Genomic DNA, 23,363 nt, shown 5'->3' on the forward strand with positions numbered 1-23,363 from the left:
ATTTTAAAGTACGCTTTTTATGTTGGTTACATTTTAAATTGCCGGAGGATTGCTTTTGATTTTTAAAATTTAAACTACTGATATTGGTATTTATACTTTTACTGTATTTTAAATGTAATGATATGAAAACGAGATTTTAAATTTGTTTTTGAGTTTGATTTATACTTGTAACAACAAAAACATTTTATTGTACAACAGTTTTACATAGAAGAATTTCAAAGAGAATTATAGAGGATCTTTTACCCAGGGTAAAACATCTCGGGGCGGAATCCGATGCGCTGCTTGGACCAAGTTCGCTCCGCTCTCGACAGCAAGATGCACGAAGCAATCCACCTTGCAGAGATCCGGCACCATTCGTGCAGTGTAGTTCGGATAAAGTGATCCGTGTAGGGCTCACGACCATCAGCATTGAGGACATCGACGCAAGGAGGATAGAGGTAACCATAGATAAACTATATAGCAATAAGCGAGTACAGACTTAAAATTATTAAGACAGGTTTATAAAGCATGCCCAAAGGATGGCATCAAATTCAGGCGGCTCAACGCCGCGTTTCGAACGCACGGGAACGCCAACATAACTGCTCAATCGCCAACCACAAAGGCTAGGCGGTAGTCATAAGGCACTTTCTCAGCGAAACCAAAAAAAGGACTCATAAGCTGGTTTACGCACAGTCTTTATCATATATTTTTCTATCTGTCCTTATTTCTGTAATGTGGAATTTCAGGTACTAAACAATTATTTGGCCTAGTTTTTCTGATCGCCCGCCTAACTGACAAAGCTCCTTGAGGAACTAATGTTAATTTCCCTAAAAAAATTATAACAAAGAGAGCACTAGAGAGGACTCACTCACAAGTGACAACTATCAATCGAATAATGCTAAATTCAATTTATCATAAATACCAAAAGAATATAAATAGTTTCAGGCATAAATCGCAACAAAAGATCGCGTTATGAGTCGAAATTGAACCCGCACGATGTCATCACAATAAAAACGTCAAAGTAATGTCACTTTGATGGAGTGACGTCATAAATACAATGCGAACTCACTCCGTAGTCGTAACTATTCCATATTTCAAACGTTTGAAGAGAATCGTATACTAATATATAAAGCTAAAGGGTTTGTTTGTTTAAACGCACTAATATTAGGAACTACTAGACTCATTTGGATTTTATTTTCACTAATGGGAAGCTCCATTACTCCTATAGGCTATTGGCTACTTTAATGCTGAGGTAATGTTAAACGGAACTTTTATCCCGGTTAAACATCTTCACTTGGGTGAACCCGCGATCAAAAGCTAGTAATTTATAAAGGTGTATATTTCCAACAGATTTGTCACAATGTAAGCTTAACGCCTTGTCGACGTAGAAGTAGGTACAATCTTTGCAACCTTTGGTGGTCGAGTTTAGATGTGTTGTTTTTGCACGATTTCAAATTACCCGATGTTTCGACTTACATATTTTTTTTGTTATCATTATTATGATGAAGCCATCCACTGCTGAATACGGGCCTCTCAAAGATTTTATTCATATGCAAAATCTAGAAAATGATACAGTATTTCAAATATGACGTGCACGTTTGGAATTTCGTATCAAGTAAAATACGCTCGACCTGCTTTCAAGAATCTAGGAGCATTGGAATTCACAGAATACGGTAAACTAGTTCTATAGAAATTCGTTTGCATACATTCGAAATAATCGGAGACATTCAAACATCTTATCTATTATGTTTTGCACGCGGCTTTGACCACCTGAAAGACTTTTTCTAAATAAATCGTATTGACTATTTTTCCTGTTTTGAATTTGAGACATGTATATCCGTGTGAAAACCAAATTTCACTTAATGATTTAATAGCGTTTGTTTTTTCAAATATTTATTCTTACATGTTCGCCATTTAAAACATCGCCTTTATATTATGGAGAGATAATTTAAACTAATAATAAGTAGTCTAATCTGTTTTGTTGGCAACTTATAATGAATCATTTGAACAAAAAGAAACAAATAATTTATAATAAAACAAGTTTATGAACAATTGTTGCGTTACACTGGACGAGCTTACATTTATTTTTTGTCAAAAGAAATGTCGGACATAAACATTAGTCGCTCTATCTCGAGTTGTAATTTTGTTTTATATTCGTTAATTATGTATGGGAACGAAAAATGCTTGCATTTTAGAAAGTCATTAAATAACTCTTTTAAATTTGAAATTCGTGATTTATTTATCGTATATTAAATTTTATATTTATAACAAAGGTACTACATGTGCCCTATGTATATTTTTCATATACCCTACATAATTCATTAAAAAGATGCTTTTGCAGTTATATCGCAGTACTGTCATGTTACGATTTTATAATTGTAGCAGAAACAAATGTTTATTTATTTACTTATCATTCGAATATGACGTCCACAATCGAGCGACGTGTCCTTCAATAGTTACTTGCATTATTATATCAGCCTGTCTAATTATGTACTTGATGTTGCTCGCAGCTTTGCCTGTGTGAAAAGCCTTTTCTGCTACAAAGGTCATTGAATCACTGAAGTCATTCATAACGCTACCTAAACGATGTCAGCGACATCTATTTAAAAAATAGATTTTAAAAAATCTGTGATTTCACATTGGAGCAATTATCGGGATAAAAGTAGCCCATGAGTGAATCCAGAACATGGTTTATCCCTGTGGCAAATTTCATCCAAATCCGATCAGCTGTTTCTGTGTATAGTTCTAACAAACATCAAAACATTCGCAAATCTTCATTTTATAATACTATATAAGACCTACTCTATATAAGTGAATGTCATGAATTTTTCAGAAAAATAAACCAAAATCTCATTTAGACCATCTTACTAATATTATAAATGCCAAAGTTTGTGAGCATGGATGTATGTATGTTTCTTCATCTTTCACGAAAAAACTACTGAACGGATATGGATGAAACTTTATAATAATATTGGTTATACGTCTGAATAACACGTAGGCTACAATTTATAATGATTTTGTGTAATTTGGTCATAATATGACGATACATAACAAATAAGTAGAAAAAAAATCTGGAAAACTACTTCACGCGGGCGAAGCCGCGAGCAAAAGCTAGTTACTTAACATAATTCTTCTGAGAATTAAATATTATGTTAGTAATAATTACCTGTTCAAATAAGTTGTTGCGTGTCACGGACTTGGTATATTAAACTTCCGGTTTGCTATCGATTACTGGAAAACCATAACAAAGCAGTTTAAAATAGGTTTCATTTTTCCTCATGGTTACCCTTCAAATATTTGTTTTTTAAATTTAAATTTTAAGGTAATATCTTAGCTTTTTTCTTTTGTACAAAGTAACTCTAGCAGAACCTTGGAAAATGACCCACGACATGAAATAAGTCATGCAATGTAATAGGTGCGGTTTAGGTCCGTGACACAGGTACAAAACCCAAGGGCACGCAACTCTGACTTTTCTAAAGTTATATATATATATATATATATATATATATATATATATATATATACTGTATACTTTGTGAATTATCGCTTGTTTTGACGGCGAAGGAAAATATCGTGAAGAAACCTGCACACCTGAGTAATACTCTAAGAATTTTCAAGTTAGGTGAAGTCTGCCAATCCGCGCACCAGCGTGGTGGACTAAGGCCTAATCCCTCTCGATAGTAGAGGAGGCATGTGCCCAGTAAGATAGTATATAATACAGGGTTGGTATTATTATTATACCCAGAGACGATCCTAAATAAACTTAACGCCATCCCGTGTATTCACTCTTTCGACTACAAATAAGATTCCGTAGATTACCCTTTCGTTTCGTATATCAAAGTAGTAAAAACTTGTTAACGGAGTTTGTATACTGCAAAGCACCTCTTGGCGAGCTTAAAAACTCTATTATAAGGCTGCATTTGCGCCAAAGTAAATTTCAAATTAACTGCAGCCGTCCATTCTATATCCGTGAAAGCATCAAGTTAAAATGCAGATTAAAATTTAGAACCTTACGAGCACTTCTCATTCATAAAACTAAAAGTAATTTCAACGAAACTACATACGCGTATCCCTTGGGGGGTGAATATAGATGCTAGAGCAATTTCAATATTTAAAATTTATGATAGAAAATGGGATTTTTGTTATATCAGGCACAATGCGAATGTGGACACGAAAATGTATATTTTTTTAAGATTTTAAACGGAAATATGGACTGAATCATTATAATAAACTGAAGTAGGCAATCAGAATTATACTTATACATTACTTTTACTGTATATATTTTAAACGCTTTCTGCAATATCCGAGGGGAAAGAACTTTCATACTGCACTTTGAAGTTTCAAATACGTAATTGGAAACTAACTGCCCATAACCATTATAATGCAGTTTACCGTTGGATAATCTCGCAAGGCATAATTAGGGCCCTAACGGTAATTCTAGTGGACTCATAGAGGCGTTTAATTCCCTGATTGTCGGTCTAAGACTGAATAAAACGGAATATGCAATTAGGCCGCGCTACGAAATTGCTACGAGATTACGAGCTACGCATGGGTCGCCTGCTACGAAAGCTTATGTGCTACATGCGCTTTATGAAACTACTGGTAACTGTTCAACTGTATTTGTGATTTATAATGTATTATTAATACATTTTACAGTTATGTCGATCTTGTATTGCAGCAATGAATCGGAAGGTAAAATTTCGAATAATTTGACGCTTTATTGTTATAGAAGGGTTTTAAATTGTTGTAACAAAAAACTTTTGAGCCATTTTCAATCTTCAGCAGTAAGACAGCAAGGCGATACAGATTGCGTTCAAAACTAATTTGATTGTTTGTGAATTTTTTATTATCTTATCATATAAAATAAATCAGTGCATTAGATTTGCTAATGGTTCAGTAATATAATTGCAATATTCATAGGTAGATAGAAACTGTACATATTTTATATACCTTCTATTAAATAAATTATAGAATAACATTATAATAATGAACGAAAAAGGAATACCTTTAACAAATAACGCCGGTAACTTCGAGTTGCAAAAGGAAATTAACAAATTAAACTATTTGCAATAGAAACCTGCGACGGAAACGTAGTCAAAGGGCTTCCTGAAACGATATGATGTTCCGTTTTCAGACTTTAGTTCCATCCAATTGGGCTTTAAGTGCAACGCAGACGACAGATTTTAGTCATTACTGCACAATTTTGAGAAGTTAAGAATATAATATTTTTACGGAGCGTATAAATATATTATATGCTTATAGTCTTGAAAAGGTAGGTAGACATAACTACTATAAATGAACTAGTTTAACGATACGTAGAAACATTAAATTGGATAAATTATCGACAAAATAATGACAAATTATAATCTATTAAGTAGTCTAGGACAAAGCGGTCGAAGTAAATAGTGAAAGGTACATACATAAACTTGAAAGCCTTATCTATATTTTAAGCCAGTAAAATTAAAAACCAAATGAATTAAGTATAATCATGTATGAAAATGAGCGGCGATAGCCTAGTTGGGTGTGGAACGGACTGCCAAGACGAATGTCCGCAGGTTCAAATCCTAAGGGCACACACTTCTGACTTTTCTAAAAATCATGTGTGTATTCTTTGTGAATTTATCGTTCGCTTTAACGGTTAAGGAAAACATTCTGAGGAAACCTGCACATCTGAGAAGTTCTCTATAGGAATTTCGAAGGTGTGTGAAGTCTGCCAATCCGCACTAGGCCAGCGTGGTGGACTAAGGCCTAATCCCTCTCAGTAGTAGAGGAGGCCCGTGCTCAGCAGTGGGCAAAGTATATAAAACAGGGCTGATATTATTATATTATTATTATTATGTATGAAAATCGGCTCGACGCAAACCAGTCGTGTGCGCACTGCGATGCTGATTTGAATATTCAAATATCGATAGATGTGGTGCATAAGGTGAATGTTATTTTTAAGTTACCTTCCTCGAGCATGCATTGGAGTCTGTTAGCTTTACGTTTCGTGTGTGCAAACATTATATTACTATACAATATGAATTCAAAGTTTGGCATCCAAGATGTTAGTTCCGCTCCTATTTCACATTGTGATGTTACATAGCTTATAGCCTTTCTCGATAAATGGGCTATCCAACAGTAATTAACATAAAATTTTTCAATTCACACCAGGCGTTTCTGAGATAAGCGTGTTCAAAGAAACAATCAAACTCTACACCTTTATATAATAGTATAGATATAAAAACCGAAACTTACCCGAATGTAAGGAACGACTGCCGAGGGGTAATCACCTCTCGCCAATCGACATTCTATTCTCACTCCACTTACCATCAGGGGTCTTATTCTCTAATCCCGCACGTTATTTTAACAGTGCGTAACAAGCACGTAACACAACACATCATGTTTAGGACTATAGAAATTTGGCTTATACCTAGTCTTGCCATAAATATTGTAATAAAGAAAAAAGAAAATTGTTAACTGCAAATAACATTTATTACTTTTACAGTGTGTCAGTTTAATACATAAATATAAAACAATTAAAAATATAAAAAGCTTATTCGAAGTGGTCTCCATTGGCTGCAATACAGTCCTTTAAACGATGAGGCCAGTTATCAATAGAAGCACGCACTCTTTCCATGGGAAAATTCTTCACTGCCAATCGTATAGATTGTTTTAGGGACTCCAAATTATCATGGCGTTTAGAGCAAGCTGTACTCTCTAAAACTGACCACAAATCATAATCCAGCGGATTAAGATCGGGACTAGACGACGGCCAGTCTTCAGCTCTGATGAAGTCCGAAACGTTCGATTCCAACCAAGACTGCGTGGACCGAGCTTTATGACCCGGCGCCGAGTCTTGCTGGAAGGACCATACTTGGTTATTGAACATGGTGATGTTAAGGGGCTTAACTACCTTCTCAAGAATGGTATCTTGATACACTTGTGCCGATGTTTTGATACCTTTTTCACAAAAATATGGCTCAGTCACTCCTTCATAGCTAACACCCCACCAAACCATCACTGAAGTCGGATAATGTCCACGTTGCACTCTGTCGACTAATTGGGAAGCTTCCTTAGAGCTTTGAGCATAAATACGGTCATTTTGTTTGTTAAAATGTTGCTCAATTGTAAAAATTTTCTCATCCGTAAACAAAATTTTTCTGTGACCTCCCTTTGCGTACCGCTTCAGTAGTTGTTTCGATTTTACCACCCTATTCTTCTTTAAATTATCAGTTAAGAAATGGCCAGTGCGTCTCTTATAGGCTGCAAGTCCTAAGTCATCTTTTAAAATACGCGACATGGTTCTAGGTGCTATCTTCATTTCCCGAGATAAAATCTTTTGCTTTCGGACAGGATTTCTTCGAATTCTTTCCCTTACTGCTTTGACCACCTTTTTCGTACGAACACTACGTGGACGGCCAGATCTTTTCTGTCACAAACAGAGGAGGTCTCATTGTACCTATTAATAGCCCGGTACACAAACATTTTACTAATACCAAGTGTATGGAGAGTTTTAAAAATTGCATTTGGCTCCATACCTACTTTGTGTAATGCTATCACAGCGATTCGGTTCTCTTTATCACCCCACACCATTTTAATATCGCAAAATATTTTACAATGTATTGGCGCCAAAATGAGAAAACACAATGAACAATCGTATAAAAATGACAGATTCGAAATTCAAATGTAATATTTTTTTATAATTAAGTGTAACAGTATTTATGGCCAGACTAAGTAGAATACCATTCCACGCACATTTCTCGGAGATAACATGACACGGCCGCGTTACGCGTTTACACTATCATACAGAATAAGGGCCCTGATGCAGACAGGTCACTTTGCCATGCACGTGTAAAAATCATTGAAATCGTTCCCCATTCACTATTAAGCTGGAAATGTTATTTTTTATTTCATAAACTTCATTAGACACCGCGTTACAAGATCTCCGGTTGAAATGAACTGTGAACTACATGCAGTTCTTTGTGTCAGTAACAATAGGTATTTTCTATACAAGCCTCGGATGTTCTTTGTTCAAGACATGCTCTCTCTAATCTTGTTTCTGTTTTATATCTATTTTGAAGGAAATTGCTTTTAAATATCATAAATGTTGGCGTACGTTGTAATCATGATTTTAATGAGAAAGATATTTTTGCTTCGCTTGTAGGTAATTGGTATGTAGAGATTGTGTTTTTGTTATGGCAGAGGATGTCCAATATTTTTGCCTAGTTTGGGACTCTGCTTGTTTTGTTTTAAATTATTTTTAAGTACTAAAATTCTTATGAATAATGTGCCTTTTATTTGTAGGGCCCTACTCTTTGCTTACTTTTTTGGGCAATATAAAACTTTATTATTACTATATAAAAAAAATACTAAAATTCTATTCCATGCTAAAGCGTAATTTATTTGAGATAGTAAAAACACAATTTTCTCAGTTTCTCTATATAACATAATGCATAACATCACGCATTTTATCCCCGAAGGGGGTATGCAGAGAAGCGCAACTAGGGCACCTACTTTTCGCCAAGTATGTTCCGTCCCATGATGTGATAGGGGGCGAGCCTATCGCCATATCGGGCACAAATTCCAGACTCCGGGCTGATACTGAGCAGAAAAACCCAAATATCACTTTTGCCCGACCCGGGATTCGAACCCAGGACCTCAGAGCGCTATTGTACCGGACATGCAATACAACTACGCCACCGAGGCAGTCAGTTTCTCTAATAAGTATCAAATATATTAATGAAAGAACCATTGGATCTTTTTATGATTTCTGTTTTGTCAATGGCAGGCCAGAGTGCCATTTTAATACATCGATCTTCGTTGCTGTAATACAAACCCCTAAATATTATATCTGTTTATTCATAAACCCTACTTATGAAATTTGTTTACACCTGTCAAAACTCCATCATAAAAGGCCCAACAAAAATGGCGGCTATTCGTATTAAATATTACACAACCACGTCAGAATTATCCTGTACCGTAATAAATTATAATGACACCGTATTCGCAGCTGATGAAAAAGGATTTTTACAATGCCTGATATAGAGTAAAAAATAAAGTAGTCTACACATAGAAGTACAGTTTTATTTTTCTCAGTCTGTGTATATCCAGTTCCAACAGGCCGGCATAATTGTGACGACTGCTGAAGGGTAATCATCTTTCGTCAGTGGACATTCTATTGAACACCACTCTACTTACCATCAGGTGTAGTGGCGTCACTTTGTCGTATAAAAAAAAGTTAAGAAATTTAGTTCATGGTGGGCTGCCACCTAATTTGTGAATATGCCAGGATAGCGACTACTATATAGAAGATGTAAAACCCGCTATAGCCCCGTAAATGTGTCCGTTTAAGGATCAGACTGTATATATCCATATTCAAAGAGTCCGGCGTGGGATAAACATAAAACATAGAGTGTTTGGTAGCTATCTAGCAGTGGCGAAGGGTGAATTTTTTTATAAGGTAACTCGATGCAAAAAATATGCCTTAGTTAACATATCGCGGCCAATTTATAACAAGAAAATACAAACTAAAACACACGTAAATAAACCTAAAAGGGAAGCCGGTAGGAATCGAGTTGTATGGACGCTGCTATCTAGATTCCACTCCGCTTATCCTCAGATGCAGAGAATTCATCTAACTGTGACCGTAAAAAAGCAGATATCTACTAATCAACGGTTATTAGTTTATGAATATCTCGAAGCATCTGGCAAGTTTTAATACATGTATAATAATATTACCCTGTATTAATATACTGTCCCACTATTGGGCACGGACTTCCTCTACTACTGAAAGGGATTAGGCTTTAGTCCCCATGCTGGCCTAGTGCGGATTGGTAGACTTAACATACCCTCAAAATTCCTATAGAGAGCTTGTCAGGTGTGCAGGTTTTCTCACGATGTTTTCCTTCACCGTTATAGCAAGCGATAATTCACAAAGAATACACACATAAGTTTTTTAGAAAAGTTAGAGGTGTGTGCCTTTGGGATTTGAACCTGCGGACATTCGTCTCAGCAGTCCGTTTCACAACCAACTAGGCTATCGCCCCTATTACATGCATACTATAAAACGAAGTCCTCCACCGCGTATGTCTATCTGAACGCGATAAACACAAAACTACTGAAAGTAATAGGCTTTGAATCGCGTGACAATAAAACGGGAATTTGGATCAGTTATATGTTCGTTATTGATAACTAAATAATTGACAGTAGATGGAGGGACAACTTGTGACAGATCACTGGTAGAAACTGGACGCGACAGACTGAAGACCCGGTGAAATGGTGCGAATTGCAGGAGACCTATGTCCAACAGTAGGCTGAATATCATGATGAAACTACTCATTACAGTCATCTTGGATATTTATTTATACAGAGAAACATAAAGGTGGACTTAATGCTAAAGGCATTTTCTACCAGTCAACCTTAGGGTGGTGCAGAGGTAAACAAAATAGGTGCATCTTCAACAGTGAAATAAATATTTGTTTAGCATATAATAATATAATAAAAAAAATGACAAAATACCTCAAAATATAGCATACATTTTCGAGTTCCGTAAAAAAACCTACAGTGCCCTTATCTAGGATAAATAATTGCTTAATAATCCTTTATTCAGCAGTAATAGGCTTTGAATCGCGTGACAATAAAACGAGAATTTTATCCCAGATAAACACTTTCACGCAGGAGATACCGCGAACCAAAGTAGTATGTAAATTTCAGTTACAAACAAAACAGTTTTGAATTGTTATCCTGTCTTTCGAATCTTAAGACGTAAAGTCACAATTACACTGGAAATTTCTAACCAGAAAGGAAAACATAAACGTGAAGTTTATTAAGGCTTGTGTTTCCTCCTGGAAATCCGAAAGTGAATTTATTTAAGAGGCTTTGACTACGAGTCCTGAATTTATTTTTGTAAATCAACTAAAATGTCAAAGAAGTGATTTCACGGTTCAGTTTTTAGAAATTGTTTTAATTAAAACCTTAAAGAATAAAATTATTTATAAAATCACCGATGTTAAAGTACAGTTGAGTTAATATAAATATTTTATGTCATTTAAAATTTTAGGTTTAAGATTCTTTAACAATTATTATTTTGCAGAATATGTGTTTTTATGAATTTATTTATTTCATTTTTATACCCATTATAACATATTTTTTTTAATATGAAGCAAATAAAAATAATGCAATGGTGAACATTGGAAATGCATTGTTGTTTGCTTGACAGGATGTTTTTACTCTGTCTTTTTAGCAATATAGCTTGACCATAGACAGTCGAACACCACAAAGAAATTAAGTTCATTTTAACCTTTATTAAAAGCAAATATCTATTTAAAGATCTTGTAAGAAGACTCAAAATTAGTTTCAAAACTAAAAAAAAGAGAATTTCAAATGAAGAAACCACAAATGCACTCGAATTTATATTATTAAACCCTTCTTGCAAGACAAATTTATTTAAACCAGCCATTGAAAGCCTTTACCCTTTATCTACTTTAATCAAAGTAAATTGGGGTTTCTACGGTGTAACGTCAGGGCCCTGAGGTCTATTCATGTTAGAAGAAAAGATTGAGGGCCTGATTGAGGCTGGTTGATTAATTTGTCAAAGGTCTTTCTAAAGATGCCCTCTCTTTTGTCATCCGGTGTGCAAATCGGTGGATTTTAACGGAATTAGGATGTAAACATATTGTGACGTGTTTGGGTAAAGATTAGTTATCTTCTATACTTATAATAAATCTGTAGAGAGGTCAATTCTGTACATGAAATATATTTCCAAAATAACTATCAGGGGGTGATTAGGGATCGATACTGATGCCAAAAATGCAATTAGTAAAATTTTTGTCTGTCTGTCTGTCTGTCTGTCTGTATAACCGTTATAGAAACAAAAACTACTCGACGGATTTTAACGAAACTTGGTACAATTATTTGTCATACTCCTGTGCTGGTTATAGTATACTTTTCATCACGCTACAATTAATAGGAGCAGAGCAGTGAAGGGAAATGTTGGGAAAACGGGAGAAGTTACTCCATTTTTAAGCTTCCGTCGCGTGTGCAACCTTAATGGTTAAAGCTACACAGAAATCATGTATGACGGAAATGTTCTCCTTAAAATTATGTAAAAAATATCCCACGACAGCATATGTCTATCTTTTATGGTTGACTCACAATAACACGTGTAACTCCCGATAGTTTAGCAGTTCGAAGCTTTATCATTATATTTGTCTACTCTTACGTTTATAACACTCTCAGTCATCCCTAATTAAAAAAGTTAACATTATTAAATATTCCATAAAAAGAATCATAGAAATCGGTATAGAAACACCAAAGTTATACATGAAATACGCTAATAATAAGCCATCATGCGTGAATACTGAATCATGCTATAAGGATTATTTTTGTATATATATAAGGTCGCGAACGCACAGGCAGGCGACTTGCTAGGCACCTAGAGGCTAGCGAATCACCTAGCGAGTAGCTTCGTAAAACGAACATTCTCGAACGTTCGCGACCGGCTCCATTTTTGAAGTCCGAAATCCACGCAGGACGAAGCTGCGAGCGGAAGCTAGTTATAAATAAGAGTATGGTGTAGGAAATATGAAAAAGCAGTTTAGGTGCTCTCCCAATAGAACAGGGCGCTAAATGTATTTCTAGAAGCTATCTATTCCAGATTTATGGAAAAAGAAATTAAAAAACATTTATTTTACTTTGGTGGTATAAATTTATTAATAATGTGGATATTGTCTTATTAATTTAAAATAAAATTGCTATTAAAATTATTGATTCATGACGCTTCAGTGGCGTAGTTGTATTGCGGTACGACTGCAGTGCTGAGGTCTGGGGTTCGATCTTCGGTCGAGCAATTGTGGAATTTGTGTCCAATACGGCGATAGACTCTTCCTTACCACATCATTTTGCGAAATGAGCAATTGTGGAATTTGTATGTTTGTGGAAATACGGCGATAGAATCCCTCTATCATTTCGCGGAATACACATTACACACGGCGGAAAGTAGGTGTGCTAGTTGCGCCTCTGCCTACTTCTTCGAGGATAATAGCGTAAATGTATGATGTACTTTGTGTGTATCTTTAAATTATTTTACCACTTGCATTGATTATTGTATATTTCAAAATATTACAATATATTATACCTTTTTTTGACTTTCCTGTTAGTACCTAGTTAGGTCCAATAGTAGTAAGTCCTAATTACTATTTAGGTATTTTAAATACTTTATTTTGCTCTAATACTGTCAAACAACAATAGATCGTAGTCATTACTGCCACTAGTACGCTAATTAGATACTATTTGAGTTATAATGATTGGAACTAAATTCGGTTGGTATTAAATTTTAATCCAATTATCGTCTTCGAACTATGTTCGGTTCTCAATAAATACTATCTATTTGTGAAAGCATGTATTCATACTAATTACTAATTAACAACATTGATGTGTAATATATGTTTGTAGTATTAATTAGCGTTCTAAGATTATGTAGAGCGGACCTTGGGAAGATTGTCATAAAAATTTTGCACTTATGTGATGGATACTTAATTTACCATGAAATAGCAAAACATCAATCTGAAATACTTCATATATTTTCCATATCACAATTTGCGCGTTTTTATGTTAATATCAACATATTTTCTGTAAACATATAATTTTTGTATTAATATCTAAGGACGCTGTGATATCTTGTCATACGGACAATTCAAGTAAGACAGCGACTTATTAATTGGTAATAACTTTTGGAGAAAAAATTTGATCCTGATGGCCGGTCTATACCTATCTATAATATAGTTTAATGTCTTTGTCTACATGTTATATGACTAGTGTTTGCTCGCAATCTTCCGTAAGTGCAGAATAGAGCATTTTTGCGATGGAAGTTATTTTGCTTCAAACTGATTCAGCGATGATGCTTTGGATTTTTCATTATTGACGTAAGCACGTAATTATCGGGTTAATGAATTGAGCAATAATATAGGAATGATCTAGTAATGTATTTATTTCAAACTAGATTTAAATTTCGATATTAACTTTGTAAGCATCGGTGGTTCAGTGGTAGAATGCTCGCCTGCCACGCGGGCGGCCCGGGTTCGATTCCCGGCCGATGCAAGTACGTTATTTTTAATACTTTTATGTCAGAAAGGTTTGCTATACGCTGCTGGCTTGTATAACCAGCAGTCCCTGGAATTTGAGCATTTACGGCCATAGGTTTGTTGTAGATAATAAGTACAATACGTTGAAACTATCTGCAGATTAAAACATTAAGCAAATTCCAATATTATACTTACTGTATTCAGATATGAGAAACTTTTGATGCCAATTTGTTTATTTTTTTTAATTGCCTCTGAAGGCAGACAAGCTAATTCTTTGGGAATTGGTAAACATGATCATTTACCTTAAAAATAGTTATTGTTTGCACTCTTGAACATTACATTACACAAAATAATTTAAGGTGAATGGATTTGTACGTGTAATGCGTTCTTTAGTTGCACGAATCCAAGCATCGGTGGTTCAGTGGTAGAATGCTCGCCTGCCACGCGGGCGGCCCGGGTTCGATTCCCGGCCGATGCAAGATTCTTTTTATTTTATTTTTTTGTTTATTATAACGTAAAATTATATTTTATACTAGCTTTCGCTCGCAGCTTCGCCCGCGTGTATTTCGGACTTCAAAAATGCAGCTGGTCGCGAAGGTTCGAGAATGTTCGTTTTACGAAGCTACTCGCTAGGTGATTCGCTAGCCTCTAGGTGCCAAGCAAGCCGCCTGCCTGTGCGTTCGCGACCTTATGTATATACAAAAATAATCCTTATAGCATGATTCAGTATTCACGCATGATGGCTTATTATTAGCGTATTTCATGTATAACTTTGGTGTTTCTATACCGATTTCTATGATTCTTTTTTATGGAATATTTAATAATGTTAACTTTTTAATTAGGGATGACTGAGAGTGTTATAAATGTAAGAGAAGACAAATATAATGAGAAAGCTTCGAACTGCTAAGCTATCGGGAGTTACACGTGTTATTGTGAGTCAACCATAAAAGATAGACATATGCTGTCGTGGGATATTTTTTACATAATTTTAAGGAGAACATTTCCGTCATACATGATTTCTGTGTAGCTTTAACCATTAAGGTTGCACACGCGACGGAAGCTTAAAAATGGAGTAACTTCTCCCGTTTTCCCAACATTTCCCTTCACTGCTCTGCTCCTATTAATTATAGCGTGATGAAAAGTATACTATAACCAGCACAGGAGTATGACAAATAATTGTACCAAGTTTCGTCAAAATCCGTCGAGTAGTTTTTGTTTCTATAACGGTTATACAGACAGACAGACAGACAGACAGACAGACAGATAGACAGACAGACAGACAGACAGACAGACAGACAAAAATTTTACTAATTGCATTTTTGGCATCAGTATCGATCCCTAATCACCCCCTGACAGTTATTTTGGAAATATATTTCATGTACAGAATTGACCTCTCTACAGATTTATTATAAGTATAGATTATTGTGTAAATAATGCAATTCGCTAGATAATTTATCAAAACTTGTTTGAGATAGGTTATCCGAAAAATAATTATTTGCCGTAAACAATTATGTAGATGGTTGGTTGTTTAATTACACAGTTAATATTAAAGTATTTTTTATGTAAAATTAATATTATAACTTATAAGGGCTATAATATTAAAGTTTCAATCTAGGTCGTAATTTCTGGAACTACTGACCTGATGCTGAAAATCTTCCTTAATAATTAGACAGGTATATTATTCCCACGTTTTATAGGCTACTTTATTACGGGGGACATATTGCGGGAGATCGTGAGCAAACTCTAGTAAGTTAAAGATAAAACATTGCTAGCAATCGGCAGCTAGGCGCCAATTATCCTTCGTAATCGTAATGGATGCCAAGACTTCACATTACCGAATGAAAATGATAATTGTTAATAACTATATTATGTCGTTCATATTTTTACATTTTATATTTCCGAATTTCGAATTCACCAGAGGAAAGCCTTATTAATCTTATAAGAAGTACAAAAAAACTCAGACATAGATCTTTTGACAGATTCTTATTTTATTTGTTTCACATAGAACTTTCATGTAAGTACAGAGAATATATTTTGTTTTATAATAGCAGTACTTATAAATAATAATGGCATCAGTTTCTAATATACCTATAATCTATACATATTATAAAACAAAATCATCAAAAGCTGTCTGTTGGTATGTGATCGATTTTCTCAAAATCTACTGAACGGATTTCTGTACAGTTTTTTACTAAAAAGGTAGTGCAATTCTTGAGGAAGCTTTAGGTTAATAGTGCATTACAGTTTTATGTAAATTTACTGAAATATAACGATTATTGTTGAAGAGGTCGCGTGGGTGTAAAAATCTCGTGGGTCGGGATTTACGCGGGAAAAAAAATGTAACACACTGATTTTCTCGGGCACAGCTAGTACTATTTAAAAGTACTTATATTAAAAACTGTCCGGAGAATTCAGCTGTCCTCTAATAAAAACTTGATAAGGGAAAAGGAATCTTTTCAATATAAAAAACTCGAAGTGAAAATTTATTGGTACCTACAAATTATTCTCAAATACGCACAGGTATGCTGGGTATTTCACGATGTTAACGTTTCATGTAAAGTCAGTTACAATGAAAAGTATTGGGAAAGACCAGCACGCGCCCTGAAGTTGCTGTTTAATATGGCTGCTTTGAAATTCGTTTTACTGGTGGTAGGTCTCTCATATGTGATTGTCCGCCTAGGTGTACTATCGCAATGTCTATTTATGCCGCCTAGCTGCATGCATTGTGTAGTCACTGTTGTGTTCCGGTTTGATAAATTTTGTAGTTAGTGTAACTGGACATGTAATTCAAAGGGTTGGATGGTGTTTCTACTGTTTATAGGCGGTCGTATTGCTTACCATCAGGCAAACGGCAAGCTCATCTCGTAAAAACAAATGTTTCAAAATTGGTTTAAACAAACAAATTCTTCCGTTTAGTATAGATTTCTCTTCAAACCTACGAAAAGTATTTTTAAGTAACGGCTCAAGGCTCAAACTTTCAGTCTCATCTTTATTTAATGTACAGTCAGCCACATAAGTAGCTCAACGAATTCAAATCTTCAAATCACTTATAAACTTTTGTGTTCTTAATAAAAAAAAATGTTCTTCACAAAAATAAAATACCAGGTCTTCACTTTACTTTATAGAAAGAATAAAAAACGTTTTTATTTTTAAATTTATAGGCGTTTTGAAGTTTGGAATTTGTTCAGCTGCTTATGTGCCTGACTGTGCCTCCGTTTTAAATTTTTAAAACTTTTCTACCATTGAATTTGTTACGGATAATTGGAGCGACCAGTCTTGGCAATTATAAAGACGGTTCGAGAAAAAACTTGAAATCGGTCTTGAATTTATTCAGTTTTAAATGCTTTGAGGGAACGATTTTGGTTATGCAAGTTTTTATAGATGCTTATATATCCTACTAATATTATAAATGGGAAAGTTTGTGAGGATGGATATATGTATGTATGTATGTTTGTTCCACTTTCACGAAAAAACTACTGAACGGACTTGGATGAAACTTTACAGTAATATTGGTTATACATCAGAATAACACATAGACTACAATTTATAATGATTTTTTGGTCATAATATAAATATTCATATCAAGTAAGTCGGATTTTTTTTTTATCCCGGAAACCTTCTTCACGCTGGCGAAGGTGCGTGCATAAGCTAGTACTTATATAAAAATGATCTTGTCATAATTCTCACGAAATCGATATTCATCTCAATAAAATGGAGGCTGTCGTAAAATAACCATCTTTCTATAGCTCAGTATATGAGATATGAATCCCTCCTAGCCGGATTTCGGTCACGGCAGCCAATATCATTGGAGATCAGCCAGGTGCTCTGGAGATATTATAGCGCACAACTCTCATAGTCTGGTGAGACGGCAATCCGACATGACCGGAGAGAGATCAGGCGCAGGACCAATGGCTTTACGTGCTTTTCGAGGCACGGGGGTATCACACTGCCAGTTCCTGACTCCAAGCTGCGACTGAGTAATTTTTAAGATGTATAAATCTCAGCATTATTACTTTTGGCGAACATGGTTTCGAACATAGAACCTCAGCGCGGTAGTTGTTTTCGTACCGCGTATGACAACTACGCCACCGAGGTAGACTTATTAGGATATTTCTGTTCCCAGTTCAATATGCAACGCACCGGTCATCGTTGTTTATAACTAATCAGCGTTTTTAATAATCACAATTTAGCCTCCTTTGATCAAATCATTAGAGAGATAGAGACAAAACACTTTATATTGTTTATTGTCAATGCCGTAAAATTATATACATAATTATGAACAACTTAATTACTTACTTAAAAATATCCGATATATAATCCGATATATACTGAATCGGCTCCGAAAGAAACAAATTTAATCAACACTCATTAAAATAAATGTAAACTCAAACAGCATTCAGAATAATGTTTCCGTTAATTCAATTTAATTATTGGAATAAAGTAAGCGTACGTGTCACGCTTTCATGGAAATCAAAGGAGTTATTTCGTTTCATATTTTTGTATACTTTATGAATACTGTTTTAATTAAAACTTGAATGTTACGTATATTCGTTCGCTCAAAGGGAGGATTTGCATAATATTATGCTGGCTTAGTAAAAGTCTATGATTTGGTCTAGTGATTGTGTAAAACTGGTAACACTCACGCCTTTTATGGAAGGGATAGGCAGAGGCATAGCTAGTGTACCCACTTTTCGCCGTGCGTCCAATGATGTGATGGGGGCAAACTTTGTTTAATACTGTTAACGAGTAGCATAAAAACATATTTAACGGTTATATGTATTAACCGGTAGGCAGAGGTGAAAGGGTAGCTACTTTTTGCCGAGTTTGTTCCGTCCCAAGATGTGATAGGGGGCGAGTTGATCGCCATATTAGACATAAATTCCAGCGGGCTGATGAGTACAAAAACAAAGTTTGCCCAACCCGAGGATTGGACCCGAGACCTTAGTATTGCAGTCATACCGTAATACAACTATGCCAGGCAGTCAAAACTGTCAATATTGCCTTTTAAAATTGTTTAATATTTTTTTTATCTTCTCTGTGTATTGAGTACGATACTTGGAAACACTAACTTGTTTCTAAGTTGGTGTTGGTTGGCTAGAGCGTTAGAGTTGGTTAGAGCGTTGTTTATAACTGCGTCTAGATTAGCAGAGTTTGACTGATGAACAGCTTGGCTTGAAGCTAGATTAACATGTTAATTGGACTAATATCTTTTTCAGATAATAAATTCATATCTAGTTTAAAATATTTTAATGGCAACTATATTTCGCTTGCTCACTATTACAAGGCTCTATGTTATGTGTTTTTGCATTTGTTAATTTATATATAAGTCAATTTTGCCTTTTTAGTAAACGTTTCATATAATAAAAAAACATAAATAAAGGGGGAAACTTGAATTATTTTTCCCAATTTTCACACCAACATGAAAATTTTTAATCTCATTTTTCTGATATAAACAAAAAGTAAGGACCTTGTAATAGTGAGCTAGCTATTTCATAATTTATTACACTTAAAACAAACGAAACCTAAACAATACTTCTTGCAAAACATTTTTATGCTTCTTTGTACCCTATCATCTTCTAGGCAAGCTAGCGTTCCGTTCATAGCCACTTCTCCGAAGACTTTTAGCGCATCCCAAACATCTTCTAGTCGTGGTTGGTGAGGTACCCGAGAGAAGACAGCTACGTCTCCGTTCTCACAATCCCTCATGAGGAGCAGGTTCTTTATAACCAGCCATTGGTCAGCGCTTTCATCGTGTAAGCGTATTTTCGTTTGGTTTTCTGAAAGTTTTTATATTAGATCAGGGATCTTATTCTCTATGTCAATGTAAACGCGTAACACGGTTGTGTTACGTTAGCTTCGTGAAATAGTATTTTGTATGCCAATTTCTATTGTGTTAAACGCAACGCGGTTCGTTCAGTGCTTATTACGAGCTGGCAAAATAACCTATGGCATAGGGAATAATATATACACATGATCTCATAAAAGTCGTAGGAGGTCGCTGGATGCGGGTCGCATCCAATAGGGCGATCTGGAAGTCTTTGGGGAGGCCCATGGTCAGCTGTGGACAAGCTGTGACTGATGATGATGATGATAGGGAATAAGGCCCCAGGAGTTAATAAGGTAAAGAGTATTAGTGTAGAGCTAATAGGTATTCAGATTTGTTGCTTTACCTCTGTCGTCATTTTCATCGAAAATAACGTTTGCGAAAACTCCTTTACTACTTTCATTTACTTGTAAGAAGTGTTTTCTGTCGAACGCATACGGCCTTTCACCAGACTTTATTTCCAGAAGGCAGCTGTTCCAATCAACTGTGTTATTGAAGTTACCGTATTTTAGTAAGTTTCTTTTTCTTTCCTGTTTTAACAACAACTTTGTGAAAACTTTAAGTTCTTAATACTGATAGATGTAGTAAGTTAATTATTGAAACTCCTTATTTAGTGATTATTTGTATACTTTACATTGTATATTTGTAGGTATTAGACAAAATATTGAGAAATAGAGATACTAATCTGTGGTAATAACACAATAGCTAAAGCTGGTAGCTCTCTCATATGTGGGAGTCCGCCTGGGTAGGTACCACCGCAATGTCTATTTCTGCCGCCAAGCAGCAGTATGTAGTCACTGTTATGTTTCAGTTTAAAGGACAATGTAGCGAGTGTAATTACTGGATATAAAAAGACTTAACATCTCATGTCTCAGGATGGCGATCGCAGTGAAATACCAAACAATACTTTATAATTCATGGTGTTGGATGGTATTTCTACTGTTTATGGTCGGTCGCTTACTATCAGGCGAACGGTAAGCTCGTCTCGTCATTCAAAAGCAATAAAAAAAATTACAAAATCTATAACTGTGCATTGTTGAAACGATATTAAATTCTAAAGTATTACTTACCCTCTCAGAAGTTTTCCGTATATGAATCTTGAAACAAGAAACCCTATCAGACATCCGATAATATGCAGTTTGCCAAACATCCGCCATTTTGTCTATATCAAACCCAAGACCGGTTATGTAATATGGGCATGTTTCTCTCATATCTTTTGTTAAAATAGACTTCGATATATTTTTTACATTAAACGCTGCATTGAATTTACTATTTGTTGTTTCAATAACTTCTGTTACACTTATGTTTACATTACTAGTTTCTGTCGTCGAGTAATCAAGATCTAAACCTCTTTTTCCAATTGCAAAATATTGCTTTGATTTCGCTGTTCCAGTCACGTTTTTCGATGTGTGATTCTTCTCACAATCACAAGAACTTGCTAGAGATTTTAACGTTAATATGAAGAAACAGATTCGTTTTATTGAACACCACATTGTCTGTCGTTCTAGTTGCTGATCCACTAAAGATTGATCCAAAACTTTCAAACGTCATCTATATAATGCCTAAGGATGTTTGTTTGCTTTCAAATAATAATTCAGATGATTTTATAAACACATTGTATTGTGTTGAGATGATGGCAGATTAGTATCGATTGTTCTGTTACGTTTAGCTAAACATTATGTAAATGATGGACTCATTTATTTTGGATACTCGGTGTAACAAACTGCACATTGTAAGGATATGGGGCATAGTTTTGTAGTGAGTAAACTAGTTTTCTTCATAAACAATTCGGTATAAGAAGCGAAGTGCCTTTTGCAGTTTCATAAGAGACTCTTTCAAAGTGTGTAGTTTCTGGAGGGTAAATGAAGAAAAGGTGTACTATATATTTAGATTATGAAATCAATGGTCTACCAGAGCGATCGAGTGAACGATCACTTTGTAGTAAGAAATTGGGGAAGTTAAAGAGATTGCTTCACTCTCACCACATATATCTAAGGGCGTGACAATTACCAGGCTGAATGCTCATGAGAATATTTGTTACGGTATTAATAAATCTGGGAGAATGTTGGGAAATGTTCATTCATCTTATTTATTTACAGTAATAATACAAAATGATGCATTGACGTAATACTGATTGGCGAATGTGAAAATCCAGTAATAAAATGTAAAAGCTTATTGATATGCCATAATTAAAATAAAATGTTTGTATTTGTAGAATTTTCTAATATTTTGCGGTTGATTAATGGCAGATTACAATTAAATACTGTTCGAAATGTTGATTGAACAATGGTTAATCCGTGATCAGTTCTATGCATCTGATAATTTGATGGATGAAAATAGGTGTTTAACTAATTACGATTAAATCATTATTTTCCGAATTAATGAGCTAGTAAGCAATAGCTTGAAGTTATTTTAATTAAACATTAATGTTGGTGAAGAAGTTTGTAAGAAGCATAGCAACACCTATATCCAAAATGTAGGTAATAATATTTTTAACAATCCATTTCAAATGAAACAAGAAATCCGGTATAAGGAAAGAAATTGCTGTTAAAACTAGTAGATATAGCGTGACTACATCGTTCAGAACGGCTTAAAAATTGCATGCCTTCCAGGCATTAATTACCTTTTACTCGAACGATTTAGCTATACTTTACTGCGACTTTCATATTCTAATACTGTTTTTACAGTTATTTTTTGTATTCATTATTATATGTAAAAAATCACACCCACTCCATTACATAACACCCTACCTTATTACCTACAACTACTATACCAGAAGGTCGTCGACTAATTTTTATGCTGCTTTCACAGTATTTTTAGTTTTATTTTATAACGTATAAAATCAAGCACAGGAAATTACCCCAACACCTGCAGCTTAGTTGTTTAGATCGTAAAACTGTACCCCCACTTGCATCGTGTGAACTGGGCTTTATTTATTGCATCACGTAACTGCGTCTGCAGCGGAATTCCCATTTCCTTCGTTTGGTACATTTGCACCGTCCCGAACGTGTTGGCACTTATTTCTTTTCGGAGCTTTGGGTGATTTCTTTGTTTCGTTTTTGATTGTGGAAAAAACTATTTTAAGCTATGAAACATTATGCCAAGCAGTACTGATACACTGCTGTATGTCGATTTGGAGGATATTTTGATCAGTTTAAGTATGGGGCATTAAGTATACGAGTTAACACATACAATCTTACTTATAAAAAAGTTACGTCTTGACTAATCTGCTCTTAAACTTTTAATGAGTGCTGAACTTTTTCTTACTCAAAAACTTGGGCTACAAAAACAAAAACAATTAAACTAATTACCAAGCAACACATAGCGAACAATACATCAGAGCAAATTATAATTATCGGAATCCATTTTTGATCAAAATCACTGACTCCGCCTTTACAATAATATTTAACCACAAAACACAAATTTAATCGATCAGCTGTAAGTTAAAACCAAAAATCTCGCCTTTTAAGTAGGTTTAAACTAAGTGCCGGCATAGT

General features: G+C 34.9%; 1 protein-coding gene and 2 non-coding genes across 3 annotated transcripts in view; 2 read left to right on the forward strand and 1 right to left on the reverse strand.

The window, feature by feature from the left end:
- The window catches only part of LOC115446995, a 41,002-nt gene extending 19,624 nt beyond the window's left edge, over window positions 1-21,378 (reverse strand). The window contains exons 1-3 of the mRNA XM_037441157.1: window positions 20,937-21,378; window positions 20,213-20,396; window positions 19,598-19,819 (exon numbers count right to left, since the gene is read on the reverse strand). Coding sequence (XP_037297054.1) covers window positions 19,598-19,819; window positions 20,213-20,396; window positions 20,937-21,359 — 829 coding nt within the window. The 5' untranslated portion in view covers window positions 21,360-21,378. The remainder of the gene's footprint in view (window positions 1-19,597; window positions 19,820-20,212; window positions 20,397-20,936) is intronic.
- On the forward strand, window positions 13,988-14,058 carry Trnag-gcc. The gene has a single exon. It is a non-coding gene; the product is annotated as a tRNA-Gly (tRNA).
- On the forward strand, window positions 14,450-14,520 carry Trnag-gcc. The gene has a single exon. It is a non-coding gene; the product is annotated as a tRNA-Gly (tRNA).
- Window positions 21,379-23,363: the final 1,985 nt, after the last annotated feature.

The sequence above is a fragment of the Manduca sexta genome, chromosome 21 (assembly GCF_014839805.1).
Source record: "Manduca sexta isolate Smith_Timp_Sample1 chromosome 21, JHU_Msex_v1.0, whole genome shotgun sequence".
NCBI classification, from domain to species: Eukaryota; Metazoa; Arthropoda; class Insecta; order Lepidoptera; family Sphingidae; genus Manduca; species Manduca sexta.